Source organism: Phyllostomus discolor, chromosome 2, assembly GCF_004126475.2.
Source record: "Phyllostomus discolor isolate MPI-MPIP mPhyDis1 chromosome 2, mPhyDis1.pri.v3, whole genome shotgun sequence".
In the NCBI taxonomy this organism is placed as follows: domain Eukaryota; kingdom Metazoa; phylum Chordata; class Mammalia; order Chiroptera; family Phyllostomidae; genus Phyllostomus; species Phyllostomus discolor.
Genome location: NC_040904.2, coordinates 43,837,661 through 43,857,241, shown reverse-complemented (window position 1 = coordinate 43,857,241; position 19,581 = coordinate 43,837,661). Strand labels below are relative to the sequence as shown.

Genomic DNA, 19,581 nt, shown 5'->3' with positions numbered 1-19,581 from the left:
TAAAGAGAAAATTTAAAATACAAGAGGCTTCTATTCTTTACCCACTGTCCACAGGGTTTTCCAATATGTTATCCTTTTAATTTACTTTATTGAGCTACGCCAGCCAGGGCTTATACATATATTATTTTAAAAAAGATTTTATTTGTAGAGGGGGGAGGGAGAAAAAGAGAGAAAGAAACATCAGTGTGTGAGAGAAACATCAGTTGCCTCTCGCACACCCCCAACTGGGGGCCCAGACTACAACCCAGGCCTGTGCCCTGACCAGAAAGTGAACCAGCGAACTTTTGGTCCTCAGGCCGGTGCTCAATCCACTGAGCCATACCAGCCAAGGCTCACATATATTAATATGTATTTTCCCCCATCCCTTTTCCCCACAAGCACTTGGATATATTTAAAATAAAACAGAACAACAAATTTTTGGTAAACAAAATTTAATATAACCATAAGTCAAGTAATAATGGTTAAAAGACATTTTATTAGATACAACTTAAAAAAAATGCTATGCACAGAGTATATTTAAACAAAACATGTAAGTATTAATGTGCTACAACTGGATTGAGAACAAAAAAATACAAAGCCTTCCCTGCCCCTTCCCACTGTGAAGACTCTAGATGCTCTAACTGAAGGCAAATGACACTTGGCTGCCACAGGTCTATGCTAAGTTCTAAACTTGATAATATGCTTTAGACTCTAAAGCATATTATACTTCCGTTCAACTCTGTAATTGTGTTGTCTCAGTTCCAGAAACTTTCAACAAAAATTTAAATAAAGAAACCATGGGAGTGGTGATGGGAAAAGGAAGAGTAGGAACTTTTCCAAGAAAGTTAATTAAAAAAGTCTATAGAGAAAAAATAGTACATAATGGAACATAAATAGATTTACTTTTTTGACATTAAATGTAGATAATGCAAGTGATGTTTACCTTATTAATCAATGTAAGATGGATGTTTTTCTGAATATCTTAAAAAGCACCAACCCACCCCCACCAAAAAAAACCAGCCTCAACAAAAAATCTAAATAATAAAACTCCAAAGGCCAACAACTTTTCTTCACATTCTCATTCGGCCAAGCAACCACCCAGTTGATGCTAATTAAAAAATTTAAGGACTGAAATGAAAAATTAAGATGTTTATTTACTCAAAAGGAAACAAGTTATGAAACTTTTCTAAGGTAAGTTTTATTTAGATTGAAAAAGTTGAAATAGCACTAGAGAATGTAAGGCACAAATTCAGATGCCGTTCTTTTTAAAACAATTAAAATTCTTTTCTTTGGGACAATATATAAAATAAGTTATGACTATTGCTATTTAAAAAATTATTTATGATGATCTTTAGCACTAAGTAAATTTAAGTCAATCACACAAATGTAAAACATTCCAATGTTTGAAGTACGTTGAAAGTGTCTCTGGAATTATCAATGCACACTCCTGGCTCAAGTGGTTTCGGGTGTCTAGCATTAGACAGGACAGTACGTATAGCTAGCTGCTCAAACCTACTGCCTTAAAGGTCAACCAAATTGCCTCATCCTGGTTACATGTTATAGTGAATATATTTAACTAAAAAGAATAATGGAGTGAGGTGATGTAAACCTGCCTTTCAATATAACACACAACAAATTCTAATAAGGCCAAAATTATGTTGAGGTTAAATGGTGTCTTGAGTTTACTAAAATAAAGGCAGTCCATAGGAAGCCTTTAATAGACGTTATCTTAACACTTGGCACCACGTAAACAGCAATCTTTCCTCTTTGAAAATACAGTCTGGAGTAGATGTCCTTTCCACATTTAAATCTCAAGACACAACGGGCACACACAAACGATTCAACTCCTCCCTTTCTCATGTATGGGTTCTCACAGCAATTAAAAAGTCTATTGCCATATCCAGACAACAGGAAGAAAACAAAACACACCTGGTTTGCATATTGACAAAAGTAGTATAATTGAACCTTTGTCTTTCCTGAGTTTCAAAAAGGGTGTTTGACAGTAGAGATACATAAACAATTCATATTCACTAAGAGAAAATGTATCAGTCCACAAAACATTTTCATCTTCCTAAATATAAAAGAATGAATGTTCAACCACTGCCATGTGTGAAGTCTTTACCAATTAAATTTACTCTAAAATCATGAACTGAAGGTTACTAAGTTATGACACTTTAAACTGCCCCCCCCCCAAGTAAGCAAAATAACTTAATACCTTCCCTGAGTATTTACATCATTTTTCTTAACGCCTGCTTTAAATGGAGTAAATACCTACATTTCAGTCACCTGGGAAAAAAAAGTTACTTAAAATCCAATAGGCTACCATGTCAGACCTCTGCAGTGAAGTCAGGGGAAGATCAGAGCAGAAGAGGAAGGTCTTCGGTGGCGACAGTTAGGCCACTCAATAGGTCACTCACATACAAGAACACAAGGAGAAGGATGAAAGTTCATGAAAGAAGAAACTACTTTTCTGTTGATCCACAAAACACAGCCTTCTAGTCCCTTTCCACTGAGTAGGTTTAGCAAGTCATCTCCACCTCCAATTTGTTTTCTGACCTCGTAAAACTGTATGTATGATATATAGATTCTGACTGAATACAAGTCATCATACTAATACTCATCATGTACTTTCAAGTGTAAAAAAGTATTCTAGAAATGCCCAAATAAATTTTTTGAAATTGAATTTAATAAGGTGAATTAATTTTTAACTCACGTGCTTTTTTTCTGATCATTACAAATGGATACAATTCTTGGTGTCTATACAGGTGTGTACGTGAGCATACTACCTACCTACATATGCACACAAGCACATACATACACACTAAGCCAAAGGCTTCTGTGAGCATGACCTATCAAAAGAAAAACCTGTCAACTATGTGATGACAGTACGAATATAATCTGACACCAAGTTGGCTGATAGAACCCTTTTGATACTAATTGTATCCTAAAATTCTTTTCTATTTTATCAACAACAACATCATTATTTACCAAAAATGAATAAAGGAAGATAAATAATGAAAGGAAATTAAAATATCATTTGTGTAACTTAAAAAGTAGTTCTTTAATTTCCTAGTATTCAAGCCAAGTTCTTGGTGGCCAACTTAATTTTTAAATTATGTAGAGAAAAAAATGAAACAATATTGGTATGAGGTCTATGTTTAAACAAATTCTGTTCTATTGAATTTCATTTCAAATTACTACAATGAACACATGGATATTAAAAATAAATGAATAACAAAATACAATAGTTAATGTACTTTTACAATAGACAAAACTACTAGAATACAAGTTACCTTGAGAAAATATTTTTTATGTGAAATGTCTGTTTTATGAACAGGCATGATCTTACAAATAAACATAAAGTAACAAGTATCATTTGTATAACCCTAAGCATTTACACTTTTCTCATACATTGTCTCATTTACCGAAAAGAATTTCTAAACTAAATAGGTCCTACGCAAAAGGTATAATGCAAAAGTAGATGCTTTCTCAAAAACTAATACAAGTATCCTAGTTATACATCTAATGGTCTTTCAACTAAAGTGACAGAAAATTGTTTTCAGAATTGCTCTGATAGTTATTACATAAAGGTATATAACATTAAAAATTATGATCTGAAAAGTAAAAATTCCCTAAAAATTTGTAAATTTTTGTAGTTTTCCTCAGAATTCAGATTCCAACCAAGTATCCCAGCTAAGGGTTCAAGCTGATGCCGTATAGTTTACTTGAAATCTTCTATCATTCTAGGATTAAAAAGTTCATCCATGTTAAGTTTTTGAGTACTATCTTGACTTCAACAGATCTGTGATGATACTATAATCACATATTTGCATCACCTCTCCTATGACAAGGAGTATATTAATTATAATGTGAGATGTCAATAGTGCCCAGGAAGTTGAAATATATAGCAGGCTATCTGGAATAGCCCTAAAATGTTGTAAATTGTATCAGTCCACTCAGATATAACAGTCACTTATGCAGCAGGTCCTGCTACTCCATTTGCTGAAGGAAAAAAACCTTTAAATTCATGTCTGAGAACTAGTAAGTTCTATAAACTGGAGTTGAAAAATCTAGAAAAGGCAATTTGTTGTACAGGAGCTTGAGAATGTTGATCCATGGTACCAAATGAGAGATTTCTCTTAGAAGACTTTAACTACTGCTGTTAGTTTATTCAGACAGTTACTTTTAAAAGAAAAATGGACCCATTGAGCTAGTTAGTCCCTGGTTTATCCTTTAAAGGCAACTTAACAGTAGAGACTCCCAGGAATTTTAGCTGTTCACATGAAAGTAGGACAACCAGGGAAGAGGTCCTCACCCAAAGCACCATGTTAATGAGGTCAAACCCTCCTGGGCTAGGGAGAAAGTCTGTCCCTGTTTTTCACAAGGTAATATTGCAAAATGGATTTCAACTCCTTTGCCCAGGTTCACGAAAAGGAACTTCCTTAGAGGATTTAGAGATGATATGCAAATACTTTGAGAGCCACAGTGAGTCATTTTCCCTGCAACAGATCTTAAATAACTTTTCTCTTAGGAACTAACCTGTTATTTTATCGGCATCTGCTTCTCTACCTCCTTCCCAACCTTTTCTCAAAAATGTTTAATATAATGCAGCAGTTCTAAGAATGGAGTAGTAATTCAGCATTTACTCAAATTGCTGTCATCACATTTTTATCAATTATAGCAAAAAAAAAAACCCTTTCGATAAAGTTAATCAGTTTGGATATATTTTTAGTGACAAAGGTTTTTAAAACTGATTTTTCCTTCTTAGAACACATTCTAAGCATTATGTGATTCAACCTAAATGAAGCCTTAAGTCGTGAACTTTTCTATAGGCACATATGACAAAATAAGGAATATACAGTCTTGCAGATAGACATCCATAAATGAAGAGACCACTCACAAATCCCTACAAGGTATACAGGCAGACATTCTTTCCTATTCCTCATAGGTTTCTCACAAATATTTACAAAGGTACATTACATTTAAAGCCCAAGCAATATCACTACTACCTTTGATAACAACCAAAACCTTTTTTGCTTTCCAATAACAGGAAAGGATTTATTACAGTTTGAAAGGTTGATATTTTGGGGAGAAAGGCACCACAAGTATTATTTTTGCTTTTTGTGCATATGACACAAAGGAGATATGCCAAGTTCCTACTCTGGATCTTTTAAATCATCTCATCTTGGATTGGTGTGGCTTCTTGGGTGAAGCATCCTGGCTTTAGAGCTTAAAGCCTTTCTCATTGTATCTGTGGATAGTCACGCAGCCGTGATAGGACACTGGCCTGGGCATCGCGGCCACCCCTGTGATGATGCTCGTCGCAGGATCATAACAGAGAATAGTGTCCGTGGCTTCTCCATTTTCCCGTCTTCCACCCAGGATATATATTTTACCATTGCACACAGACATACCACAGTTTTCCTGTTTTACCAAAAACATAAAAAAAAATTAACTGTTGAAGGTAAGAGATTTGGTAGCAAGCTGAAAAGTAAAATAAGACATGCTTTAACATAGTCAACAAAAGGAGACATGAAATAAGCTCCCTTTGGCCTAACTCCTGCTCATGTGTGAGTGATGATTTTGTGTGGGCGAAGTGAGTGTTAAGATAGAATATACGTTAGTAATTGGGGCCAGGTTGTGTGGGAGTGAAGGGAGGATGGTATACTGAAAGAAGGGTTTTAACTTAATGTTAACGGAAAAAAAAACATCTTTGAAAAGCTTGGCTTTCTTCTCCTATTACAGGAAGGTCCTTTATTATAGAAAGTGGCTGTAATATGACCAAGGATTTGGAACATTATTCATTATGTGGAATTACCCACAAGTTAAATGAATGAAAGAAAGAATTATAATTAAACCAAGAAAGCACTGTTATTAGAGGCCTTGGCTGGGACATAGAAATTCCCAAATAACATTTTATAGTTAACTTTCCACATAATGAAATTCTTAGCTAAATTGTACTCTTCTATGTCAGCAATATAATTATTATATAAAACAAACATTCTTGCAAGGATGAGAGTGATTCTTTAAAGAAAGACATCACAGTAAAATTATCTCACTATTGCACAGAACTGGCTATGCTCCAGGCCAAGTAGTCTCCTATTTATGTTTTACTTTAATTGAGATAGTTGTTGCATAGTAGTATACCCTGTGTCCACATAACCAATTGTGAGATGGATTCTACCAAGGAGAACAATAAACACTTTTTACTTGACCAGACCTGTTGTGAATATATAAATTTCACTCTTGTAGAAAAATATGAAATCTTGGCGGACTTACATAACAGAGGATAGTACCTTCAGGTCCAAAGAAATTAGTGAGTACTTAAAAATGCGTATATTAGAGTTCATATATACCCAGAATGACTTGCCTGATTATCATCAGTGAATGATGAACTTTTATCCAGAATATTTAACCCATGGAATTGTACTAATATGTGACAAACTATAACTTTAAAGATTTTTTTTCATCTAAATTACAATGAGGTCTTTCTACGAAGTCTAAAAATTCTCAGTGCAATCAAAAACAACATCCCTAGTTTTCAAGTACAAGCTACCCTACATTATTAAACTAACAGTCACTTTGATGATGATTTTACACTGTATAGTTATAGGATCTTATCATTCGCATCATTTCAGATAATAACGCTCAGAATTAAATGAAGCAAACAACCTTGAAACAGTTATTCTTTCATATAAAAAATTACTTATATCAGTTATAGAGTTTATTTTACTCTGTAAGAATTACACAACTAATTGCAGCTAGTATGGAAAATAATTTATCAATACATGAAGTTAGGTTTTAAGACTAAAATGAAACACAATCCTGATATTGTTGGAAAAACTCACAACCCTCTCCTTAATTATTATTTTTATAATGCTTAAACTTAAATGCCAACAATAAAGAAAAAATCAGATTTCTTTTCATTTATTATTCTAAACTTTAACAGCACTTTAAATACCCAGTTTACCAAAGAAAGGTACTAAAAAAGGTCATCATTGACTTGGTGGGAGACAGAGAAAAAGGCTCTGCCCATTCAGACTGCCAAAAAAAATATATTTTTTTCAGCTCTTTTGTTGTTATTCAGGATTTTAAGCATTTAAAAGCATGTAGCCTTGTCCTCAAATAACTGTCTACCATGAAATTAGCTGACTTATCCTTTTTCATTGACAAGCATTAAAAGGGTAGGCAAACACTGAGAAGGGTCAAAATCTGCCTATCAATAACAGGTACATAGGTGCACTTAGAAATGCCAGCAGTAAGAATGGACCAGGGAGAAAAGATAATCCCAGAAATCTCAGTACTGTTTGCTTCAATAGACTTGATATAGAATACTAGACTTGAACTCAAATGATTTGTTTTGGTTATAATAGATTTAATATATTTCTGATCTGTTTTTTTTCCCTGAAATTTCAGAAGTCAATGTTATTCATTGTTTAATTAGGAGAAAATGTGTCACATGTATCCTGTTGTTATTTTTTCTCAGTCATTTAGTTAAGAACATAACCACTGTATGTTCTGCATTGTGCTAGATGCTGGCAATTAACTTCCTAAGGTCTGTTATTGTTTCATACAGTAGAGCCAAGTCCTAAAGGCACAGTAATTCTTAGTGAAGATGTGCTATATTTTAATTTTTTCACTGTAGCCCTGGCTGGTGTGGCTCAAGGGATTAAGCACCGGCCTGTGAACTGAAAGGTCGCTGGTTCCGCATGGTCAGGGCACAGGCCTGGGTTGTGGGCCAAGTTCCCAGCTGGGGGTGTGCCAGAGGCAACCCATCCAATGTTTCTCTCACACATTGATGCCTCTCTCTCTCTTTCTCCCGTTCTCCCTGCTCTCTAAAAAAGAAACCAAATCTTTTAAAAAATTAAAATATTCACCATAATAAGCCAATAAAAATAGCTGTGATTAAATTTAGAAATAAGTGTAAACACTTGTTACACCGGTGAATGTAACCATAATTTGAGTTCTTATGTAGTGGGACATAACCTTACCTCTACGGAGTTGGACTGTCCTTTCCAAGAGAAGCCACTGAGCTACAGAAATGTGATTCACTTTACTTAAATGTAATAAAAGGGGGGTAGAAGACTATACTCCCTCTGTACCGTGAAGCTGAAGATCCCATTGCTTCACCAGTTGAGGCAATGTTACTCTGAATACATTACTAATTGGAGACTATACATCAAGGGCAATGACTTTAGAAAAACTGTGTTACACTTGAGCCCTACTGATTGTCCTTACAGTCTACATCTCTCATGTATCTCACAGTAAGACTGTCTTACAAGTAGATCCCTCTGTTGCTTTAGTCTCTCATTTGTTTACTTATTCAATACATATTTACTAAGCACCAATAAATGCCATATACATAAGAGATGAGCTAGAAAAAACAATATTCTCAAAAAGACTAATTTCACTATAGAAATAAACATTTATACCCATAAGGTAATATATGACTGCCATATGAGAGACATAAATGCAATGAAAATAAAAAAAAAAGAGAGGAATCAAAAAAAAATAAGAGAGATCAATTCTGAATAGAATAATCTCACTGTGTTTTATCTATGAAGTGGTCCAAAAGATGAGGAGAATTACAAGCAGAGAAGGCATGAGGGGCAAGGGGACACAGTATGACCCAAGGCAGGAACACATAAGACCTACACAGTGAATGCAGGTAACAGATACTAACATAATTGGGGTAAAGCTGCTGGAAGTAGAGCTGAAAAGACAAGCAGAGGTTAGCCAACAGAAGGCCTAGAACTGGAAGAATTCTGAATTTTATTCAATAGGTTTCTGATCAGAGGAGAGACAATTACATTTGTTGGAAAATAACTGGTGGCAAAATGGGTTAGAGAGGCAAGACAACAGAAAGAAATGCTAGATTATTTTTGTTTTAGTTTAGGTAAGAACTGTTAAGAGTTTGAACAAAAGCTAGAACAATAGGAATGGAAAGGAAAAGGAGAAATGCTGAAGACATAACTGATAATCTAGATTGATTCAACATAAAAGTGAGGAAAATCTAAGAAATTAAGTTTCACGGTGAAATAATAGGAAATATGTAACTGACTCTGCCCCCAGTTTCTGACCCAGAGCGTCTGAACTCCTTGCAATTTCCTGGGTGATAGGAGCATCTTTTGTTCTAATGAGGTGACTCCTGAGTGGGGGCTGGCCACCAGAAAGACAAAGTCATGATGAGTAGCTTGGAATTTTCAGGCCCACCCCCCTTTGAGTTGTTAACTGATCATGCCAACGTGGTCCTCAGCGAGTGGGATTTGCAAAACTTTTGGGCTGTCGAACACATCTGTGTGCTGGAGGGAAGTGAACCTCAATGGAATAAGGACAGAAACTCCTGCGTCCGGGACCCTCCTGGACCCTCCTGGACCTTACTCTATATACCTCTCCATCTGGTTGTTCATCTCTATCCTTTATAGTTTATAACATCCCTTACACATAATGAACCAGGAAACTTAAATAAGTGTTGCCCCAGTTCTGGGAACTGTTCAAGCAAATTATCAAACCTAAGGAGGGGGTTTGGGGAAACTTAATTTATAGCTAGTAGGTCAGAAATACCCAGGACAACCTGGAACTTGTGATTGGCATTGAAGGGTCTCCAGTGGTACCGAGACCCTCCACTTGTGGAATCTAAAACTAACTCCAGGTACATAGTGTCAGAACTGAATTGAATTGTAAGAAACCCAAACTGTGAAAAAGTAATTGGTGTGGGAAAAATCCACATATCTGGTGTCAGAAATATTTTGAGTATAAGGGAGAAAGAGAGTTTTTTGATTCACTAGGTTATTTGGTAACAGAAAAAGTAGGCTTGCTGGGGAATACCCAAATAAGCAGCTGAAAATTTGAGTCTGGAGCACAGGAGAGAGGCTTTCATGGAGATAAAGATTTGAAGTCATCAGTCCTGGGCAGTAGATGAGATCATCTGGGGACAGAGCATAAACTGTGAGGAAGGCAGTGGAAAGAGGCTCAAGGAAAACCTGTATTAAAGGATTGGGTTGAAAAAATAAGAGAATATGAATGAGACTGGGAGGTTATTAGTAATGTCTTTTGGGGGTACAAGATCTCTAGAATAGTACAGGTAGAGTCATATTTCCAGCGTCAGAACCATCACTGGAAGAAGAAAGAATAGCAGAGCCATGAATCGAAGGGCCTTTTTCGGAAGGCCGGTTTCAGAAGCAGGGGTGGAGAGGGAGCAGGAGGACATGGGCCAGAGCGTGTGGATGAAGACCTGAGCACAGCCTGGCCGCTTTCTTCTGTAACAAACAACCAACCAACTAGCCTCTAACTACAGAAAGAAGAAACCATTGGGGAGCATTTCATATCTTTTGAAATATGCAAGAGAGAGAGATAAGGACTAGAGCAGGATTCTAAGAAAGGTCAAGGAGAAAAAAAATCAACAGCTCAAGTGCCATAGCTACTTCATCGAGGGATGATAAAAAGTTTTTTTTCAATAGAAGGATTCCTTGGAAGGAATTTGAAACAGGTATATAATATGATTTATGTGGAGTTTTAAAAAAATTATGAAATAGTTCAAGCATACTTGAAGTATTTTAATAGTGGAATTACAGTGCATTCATAATGGTCATGTCCTTGGTCCCTCCTAGATTCATTTTTCTTTTGGATTGTTTTATGCTATTACCTGCCGGCTGAATGTATTCTGTACATGCATCCAGTAATCTTCAACTGGATCGTAACAGTATATTGCCTTGGTCAGTCCACCAGCAACATATATCAGGTTGTTTAAGGATACAGCTGTTATACACCTCTTAGCAATTGGAATAGCTGCACGAAGTAACCAAGAGTTGGTTTCTGGATCGTAAGATTGAACCTAATAACATATACAGAAATATTTAATAAGAATTTCTAAACAAAAATGTAAATTTGCTTAATAAAAAGACTACCAATATATAGAAACATGATTAAAAGTCAAATCCCATTCACAGAATTGAAGGAGGTTACCTTAATAATGAACTGTCTGAATTTTGAAATCCTCAAGAGAGGTAAATTTATTATTACCAAGCAGAATAAAGTAATGAACACAAACTGCTTCTAGGAAAAATGGCTACCAAGTTTGCTTTACTTATTTCCATTAAAATTAACAGTCATTGCAGGGGTGTCTAACCTTTTGGCATCTCTGGGGCACACTGGAAGAAGAAGAGTTGTCTTGGGCCACACATTAAATCTGTTGCGACACATAATCACACAAAAAAATCTCATAATGTTTTAAGTAAATTTATGATTTTGTGTTGGGCCGTATTCACAGCCATTCTGGGGTGCATGTGGCCCCCCGCTGGCCACAGGTTGGACACCCCTGGTTTAGAGTCTTAAAAAATTGTGTAATATAGCATAACTATGCTTTAATCTGAATATAACTTCTTTATACTTTTAGAATCTTTTCTTCAAAAGAACACAAGTAAACCTTAGTATGCTTTGAAGTACCACAAATTCTGAATTAATAAATTTTAAATATGTAAGTTTTTCGACCACACTGTGTGAAGTTAACTTAGAAAAAAAATTAATTAATGGACAAAATTCAGTTACCCATTGCTAAACCAAGTGGGCATTAGATACTTGTTTCCAGAGTAAACACGGTATTTCCGAGATGTCGGGTGGCCTAAGTGCTTTTGTTAAGGAGTTCACGGATGGCGGCGACTTTGAGCCACTCTATCTGCTTTACAGAAGTTCCTTTCCTCGTGTTTGTTCTAAAAAAATACTGTAGAGTATTGTAGAAAATGACCTAGTTGGAAGCAGTATAATTAGTTACTGTGTCTTATACCCTTTGCTAATTCACTTCCTAACTGTGTTTTGTGTGAATAACTTTTCAATTCTGTTGACTACAGCAGTAAAAGGTTTAAAATGGTTTATTTAGTACAAGATCTCAGGGGAGGGCAGTAACGGGGGAAACAAGGGGAAGGGTCATCAAGGAACCAGTACGAAGGACCCATGGACAAAGCCAAAGTGGGCAGGATTGAGGGTGGGAGGTGGGGGTGGGTGGGGTGGGGGAGAGGAGTGGCAAGAAAATGGAGACAATGATACTTGAACAACTAAAAAAAGCAAATAAATAAATAAAAGTTATGTAAAAAAACCCTCAACATTGAGATTAGTTTCATTTAAAAAACATAGGATCATGCTTTTTAGGGCAAACTGTTAGATCCATATCCTTGGGTTAAAAGGAATGAAGGAATGACTGGTATGAAGTGCCAATTTTTAAAAGGCCCCTCATACTAAGGGACCTCACACCTCATTGATGAGCCTTCTGTATTTTTCTTCTTGTGTATGTCACTGGTAATTTCTGCAAGAGAACGTGGCTTACCTTATCAGAACAGGTATTATCATCAGGTCCTCCACCAATCACAAACAATTTGCCCACACAGCTAGTCACAGCAGGAGAACTCACTGCTTCCTTAAGGGGAGCAACCTCAGTCCATCGATTTGAAAAGGAATCATAACATTCGACGCTGCTAAGTCTGTTCTGCCCATCATAGCCTCCAACAACATACACCTACACATAAAATACACAGAAAACAATCTTAATCACCCAAAGCCTAAATTTTGAACTAGCTGGTTAAAGAATTAAGTGATCTCTCCCCTTTAAAGAGCTCTTGATAACTATAACTGCAATATATTTAGCTTAGCTTCTGAAACTTTTAAAAGATTATTGCCCTCTTACCACTGTCAAGGAGTATTTGCAGACATTTGTTTCATAATGCCCCCTCTCATGAAATTTTAATACCACAGATACTTGTATATTTGTTTATGTACTGTACTGTGTAACTGTGGTTTATATATGAAACTATGTATCTTTTTACTCCCTCAAGACAAATCTTCACCTCCTTAGGGATGATACTGCTTGAGCTGAGAATTACATGATTTTAGCTTGAATGCTCACACTCACGAATGATGAAAATATTACATTATAATAAGTAAAGCCACAAAACTAAAATATTAGATATGGATTACTAGACTGAGATCTTTGGAGATAATGCCTATCTTATTCTTCATTGTAGTCTCCACAGGTGCCTAGAAAACTACCTGGCACATAATGAACTCCACACTGTATTTTTCAAAGGGCTTTCACATATAATTTCTTTTCACAAATATAAGGAAGACAGGGCAAACTAATACCTTTATATAATAGGTGATCTAATCAACGAGCCATTTATCAAATGATTTATATGCAGAATAGTCCATTAAACATCATGAAACATACAAGACACTTAACTAAAGGAGCTGTCCAGTTTAACGACCCTAGTTCTCACTTTTATTAAAAAAAAAAATAACTCTTTAATCATACACACAGAAGGGGAGTGAGGGCAGCTAGGCTGAGAGGGGAAGGGAGCACTGTGTTCTCTGTCCCAGGGTTGGCTTGGCGCAGTTCTGAGATCACACACACACATGGGCTGGGCTGGGCTGGGCAGTAGAATAAGGGAAAGGACTGAGATCCACAGTTCTAAAGGACAGTCATCACTGATTCTTCCCTCCGTATCTAACTAACTATTAAGACCTACTAGGTCTTCTTTCACAGTTATTGCTATCATCTGTCCCTTCCTTTTGTTTCCCATTGCCATTATCCTCCGTCAAGGTCCATGTCATTTCTTATGGCTTAATTAATCTCCTGGTCTCTAAACCACAGATTAATTTTACTAAAACACCTCACCAACTCCTTTTAATAGTTCAACAATAAATGCCTAAGGGTTAAAGGCCAAATGTTTTGTTATTTTTCAAAGTCTGTCCATAATTTATCTTTTAAAATTTTTCTCCAAATTTCCACAGCAGCCAATGCCATTTCTATCTTGCTTTTCTCACATTATGTTAAAATGATCTGTTGCTGGGTTTGTTTTCCTAACACTATGCAGCTCAGAGAGGTTAAGTGACTTAGTCAAGGTTGTGCAGTTAGAAGGGATTTGGAAACTGTAGTACAGTGGAGCAATTAGGACATAGCCTTTGAAGTCCCATAGGACACCGGCAATACTAAGACCTTGGGCAATTTATCTATCCTATGTGAGACTAAGTCTTAATTTCCCCTACATGCATTAATTAAAAATATGTGGCCCTGGTTAATATGGCTCAGTGGATTGAGTGCCGGGCCTGCAGGGGGTTACTGGTTTGATTCCCAGTCAGGGCACATGCCTGGGTTGCAGGCCAGGTCCCCACTGGAGGGTGCACGAGAGGCAACCACATGTTGATGTTTCTCTCCCTCTCTTTCTCCCTTCCTTCCCCTCTGTCTAAAAATAAATAAAATAAAATCTTAAAAAATGCAGTAAGCATCAAGATAAAAGCTCTATTTAATAAGCTCTATTTTAATAAAATATGAGCTTTTGCCCTTGCTTATAACTTTCTGAATACCTTGGGCAGTGACTTGATCTCTCTGGATTCAGTTTCATTATGAATTGAAAAAGTTACAGTAAGTATTCTCTAAGGTTCCTTCCTGCGCTAAGATTCTATATTCCAAACCATCCTAGGGTTCTTTTACAGAGAGCATTTTTATAAATTTAAATAATTTTATAGGTTTGAATTCAGTCTATATTGTAATTTTTAGGATAATGGTTTCCATGGATTGAGTACTTGCTATGTAAGGTACGAAAAATTCCTTTTATGTCTTGCCTCAGTGATTCAAGTTTTGGGTACCTTCAAGTCAGGTATACTAGTATTTGCCAAATAAATTTGTGCTCACCAATCCATATACAGTATGTGAGACACAATCATTTTCGTTACCTTTGTATGTCCAGACTAAATAATTATAATATTTTGTCAGACCTCATCTCTTTCCAATTCTTTATTTTATCCATCCCTTTTTAATAATATTTTGTCATTTTTGAGGAATAGCTACCAAAACCATACATAATATAGTAGGTACTGCCAAATCAGTGGTTTTAGACAACATTCTATTAATATTTTCTTTCCATCATATCTATCTCAAGGTCCTCATTATTTCATTGACCTTGTTGACAGCAGCAGCACACTAGGTCAATATCCTGAGGAATTAAAAAAATCCTTAGACATTAACAGTAGCTTCCAACTGTCCTTCGAGAAGCTCTAGTATTCTACAGGAGAGATGTTTCGAGAAGCCTCTGTGGAGGTGGAGGAGGGGAGGACGATGGGAGGCTGGGTAGGAAGGGTTCTGGCACCACTACTGTTTCAGAGTAGAGCAGTTTTGTCTTCCGGCTGGTAGCTCAACAATGTCTACACAGGAGGGCTGACGAGGTAGCAATCTTTTTAGAAAGGGGTACTTAGGGACCAGCCAAAAATACGTGTGCAGGCAAGTATGCTGCTTCCACTTAGACTGTTCATTAACTTGAGGTGGCTTTCTAGGAGCTGACAGAGATGGAGGCAGGGAAAAGCTGAAGAGCCCAAGTTAGCTCTTGGTGTAACTGCCGTATTTTTTTATGTTTTATGGAATGGGTTTTTATATTAGATTTAACTTTAAAAAGAAAGGTGTAGCCCTGGCTGGCGTAGCTCAGTGAATTGAGTGCGGGCTGCGAACCAAAGTGTCGCAGGTTCGATTCCCAGTCAGGGAACATGCCTGGGTTGTAGGCCACGGCCCCCAGCAACCGCACATTCATGTTTCTCTCTCTCTCTCTCTCTTTCTCCCTCCCTTCCCTCTCTAAAAAAAAAATAAATAAATAAATAAAATCTTTTTTTTTTTTAAAAGAAAGAAAGGTGTAGTTGCTTTTCAAAAGTTTGGAAACCACTAGTCCACAAGTGATTCTCAAGTTCCTAAAACAGCAAATGGTTCAGAACCAAATTACATATTTTTTACAATACTTATTAGCTGCAGTCAATAACAAGTTTTCTTTAAAATATATTGGTGAATTTATCTTAACACTTATTTTAAATTTGTTTTGTCCCTACTTGTAGGAATAAAAAAAGATAAAATAACATCACTCTAGATAAATATATCTCTGCCTGACTGCCAAAGTCAGTAAAAGGAAAAAGACTGTTTGGATTAGACATTGGCCTGTTTTTATACTTGATGTAACGCCTTTATTTTCCAATGCTTCTTAGGCATTTAGACTCCAGTGGTGCATGAAAAGAGAAATGTGCTGTACTGCTATGAATTCCAAATTGGGAGAACAAAATATCCATTCAAAAGTACAGTGTCAAATTGTTTATATCTTCAGTTTATCTACTGAGGTTAGAAATGGAAGGAAGTATAATTTGAATCCAAAATACCCAGAGGGTGAGTGAAATGAAGGACTCAGTTGTGGTATTTATTTTGGAAATATACCAGCAATAGTAATAAAAAGTGGTTTCTCTTACTTTACCAAGGAGGACAGCCATTTTGTGACGCCATCTGCCTTTATTGAGAGAAGCAACTCTGATCCAAATATTTAACTGTGAATTATAAATCCAGACATCGCGGCCATTGATTCTTCCACCTTTAAATGCAGAACAACGCACAGACCATAATGTATGCAAATATCACCAAAGGAGCTATACCAACGCATAGATAATCAAAATATGGTATTTATTTACCTGGTCCAAGAATTTGAGAATTCAGCATAATAAATGAAACAAAGACCCTCTTAAAGCTTAAGGGAAATAGTTCTACAGAACACATTTAAACTTTGCCAATTGTTTTCTTGAGAAATAGTAATTACAGGCCTCAAAAAGTAAAATGTAGACTATGAATTTTACAAATGTATATAGATTGTTAATTTAGGAGTCAATCATCAGAAGCACACAAACAACAGAATTATTTTTAAAGTATTTTTTTAATCACCCATTTTTAAAAGCATACCATGTACAAAATAAAGTATGTGTTGTTATATTGTTCAATGTGTAGTAATAAAGTAATCTGCAAAGCTAGTATAGTCACTTAACCAATTAAGAAACTTTAGGCCATCGATACTGAAGTTACAGCAAAAAGTCATTCTTGGTTTTGTTATATAAACTAATCTGCCTAAAGTGGGCGTATCCAATTTCACTGTTTTCTTTTGAGACACTGTTATCATTTAAAATAGACAAGCTATGTTCAAATTAAAAGTAGCTACTATAATAATTTTTTATTTACCTGAAACAAGAATGTCATTCCTTAGAGCACAGACTGCATACTCTGATTTGGTAAATTCTGGAAGCTTAGCCAAAGACTTCCATTCCCCTGTCACAGGATCGTAGCACTCGGTGTACGGAAGATTAAATCCTCCGACTCGCTCACAGCCTCCAACGACCACTATCACCTCTGAATAGCCAGTTGACCTAAAATAATTATTATAAGAATGAATAAATAATAAATTAAGATATATTCAAGACTGTTTAAGACCCTAAAAACAATACTATTATCATAAAGAAAGTGGAGCAGTATTCTATACCATTTATTCTCTAATGCATGTGTCAAATGATACAGGCTACCAATTACTACTTTGAGAACATTTACAAGGGATTTAGTGATATCATTTTTTTTCCACAGAAAATTCCTGAGTATTTTTACCTTTGAGTTTTGCCTTAAAAATTGTTAAGCAGTCCAAAGATCCTACCTAACTCAGTTGGAACTCTGGTAATATTTTTTTGTAAATTAAAAAAATTTTATTTTTAGAGAGAGAGAGGAAGGGAGGGAGGGGAGAGGGAGAGAGAGAGAGAGGAGGCAGCAGAGGGAGGGAGAGAAAGAAACAGTTTTTGCTGTAAAACGGTATGCACACCAGCAGCAGGGTCATACAGTTTACTGTGTCCCTTGACTGTGTCGTTTTCTCTTGTGTTTGGTTTCATCTCATACTGTTTTGCACAGCGACGGGCTGCGGAGGCTTACAGCCTGGGAGCAACAGGCTATGCCAGACAGCCTAGGTGCGCAGTGGGCTATGCCCTCTAGGTTTGTGCAGATGTTTGCACAACTATGCAGTCAGCTAAAGAAGCATTTCTCAGCATATATACCCGTTGTTAAGCAATGCATAACTGTATATGTATAGAAATTATTTTTTAAATAAATTTTTAAAGTTAAGTAAATTTAGGTAATTCAACTCAAAATGTTGGGTAGTCACTAAAATGTTAACAAAGTATATAACAAAGAATATTAAAAATAAAGCAAAATAAAGTCTCACAAGGAACAATGCTAACAATCTCTCTTGGCTTTCTTAAGTGTGGAGGGAAAAGACCACGTCAGAACACTGGTATGTGGTTTTAGTCAGCGCGATGTCTCACAAGCGCACTAGGAAAAACCAAACTCAGCAATATTGGCATGTCCCTGTAAAAGAGCTGTTATGTTCTACCCAACTAACTAAATCATTCACTTACTCCATGCCAGACATGCTTTTTCAATGATAAAATCAGAGATATAGTATTGTACAGAGGAGAATTTTGTTCACAGATACAATAAAAATTACTTTTAGAACCCAGCAAATTATATAACTCTAACCTAAAAATAGTAAAACATTATAAGGACTCAAATATCAATAATACCTACTACTTTCCAAGTAATTCCAAATGAAAAAGAGGATAGTGCCACTTAGTAGTTTAACTACTGACTCATCCCTCTTTTCATGAAAGTATCATTTCCTAAGATCATACTCAAAATATCTCTAAGAGAAATCCCTATGATAGTCCCCAAGGTCTTATTTATTGACTGACCAAAACAAAAATTGCTAAATACTATCACTGGGGTTCAATCACTTCTAAGTGTTTTAATGTAAAATCAAAGTAATTATGATATATTATAGAATTTTGTTCTACAGTTTCCTTATAACATTTTACTTGTTTTACTACTTTCCTTTTGCTTGAATTCACTTGTCTTTTTCAAGACTTCTTAGCTCAATAAACATATATTGTCTTGTTTTTGTACCTTGGAATGAGAAAACAGCACAAAAAGCTAATGGCTAAAATGTTTAGTCCTGCTAAACATGAAATTGTTTCAGTGTCTACTGGAATTTGTATTTATCTGAAAAGATCAGCAAACTGGTAGTAGTTTTACCTGTACTAAAGGTCCTACTCACAGCCAAGAGGTTTTTAGCTTAATTAGAGACAAGTCTGGTCTTCTCATTAGAGACTATTAACCCAATAAAAGTTATATTTATTTCTTGATCTTGGAAAAATACTTAGGCTGCACTGACTTCCCAAAAGAAAGTCAGTCACTCCAGCTGATAATGGCAACTAGAACAAAAAGACAGTCAAAATGATAATAGAGGATTAATAAAATTCTGGATATTCATAAATCTGTATTTAGCATGAATGTTACTTTAGTTTACTGATCCTTTCAGGTGAAATTGATTTTCTGCTGTGATGAGATAACACATACTTGTTGCTTTAATACTAATTCTCACTATTTTTAAGAAAGTATGACAACCAAATTGTCCTTTTTTTATAATGGTAAATATATTTTTTAAAATCATCATCTTTTATCATAGATTTAAAAAAGGTCAAATTAAAAGTTCACATTCTTTGATTTATGTGAAAAGTAAAATAATTATAAATCCACAGGATGTTCTAAAACAAAACAACAAAATGTGCATTACCAGGTTCAGTTACGAATCTCAAAAGGTGAAATAAAGGACTTACTGGCTAAAATAACAAACCCACATATAATTAATGCCAAATACACCAGAAACAGGTGAGTTGCCAAACTAACTTTCATCAACAAAAAACAGTTGGAAGGTTATCCTGGCTAGT

The 19,581-nt window shown here is 35.7% G+C and overlaps 1 protein-coding gene across 6 annotated transcripts in view; it reads right to left on the bottom strand.

Annotated features, from left to right (window-relative positions):
- Positions 1 to 890: 890 nt before the first annotated feature.
- The window catches only part of KLHL24 (kelch like family member 24), a 40,378-nt gene continuing 21,687 nt past the window's right edge, over positions 891 to 19,581 (bottom strand). For all 6 annotated transcript variants that reach the window (XM_028505270.2, XM_036017751.1, XM_028505271.2 and 3 more), the window contains 5 exons: positions 17,000 to 17,184; positions 16,246 to 16,364; positions 12,299 to 12,487; positions 10,625 to 10,813; positions 891 to 5,403 (listed from right to left, as the gene is read on the bottom strand). In XM_028505270.2, coding sequence (XP_028361071.1) covers positions 5,203 to 5,403; positions 10,625 to 10,813; positions 12,299 to 12,487; positions 16,246 to 16,364; positions 17,000 to 17,184 — 883 coding nt within the window. In that variant the 3' untranslated portion in view covers positions 891 to 5,202. The remainder of the gene's footprint in view (positions 5,404 to 10,624; positions 10,814 to 12,298; positions 12,488 to 16,245; positions 16,365 to 16,999; positions 17,185 to 19,581) is intronic.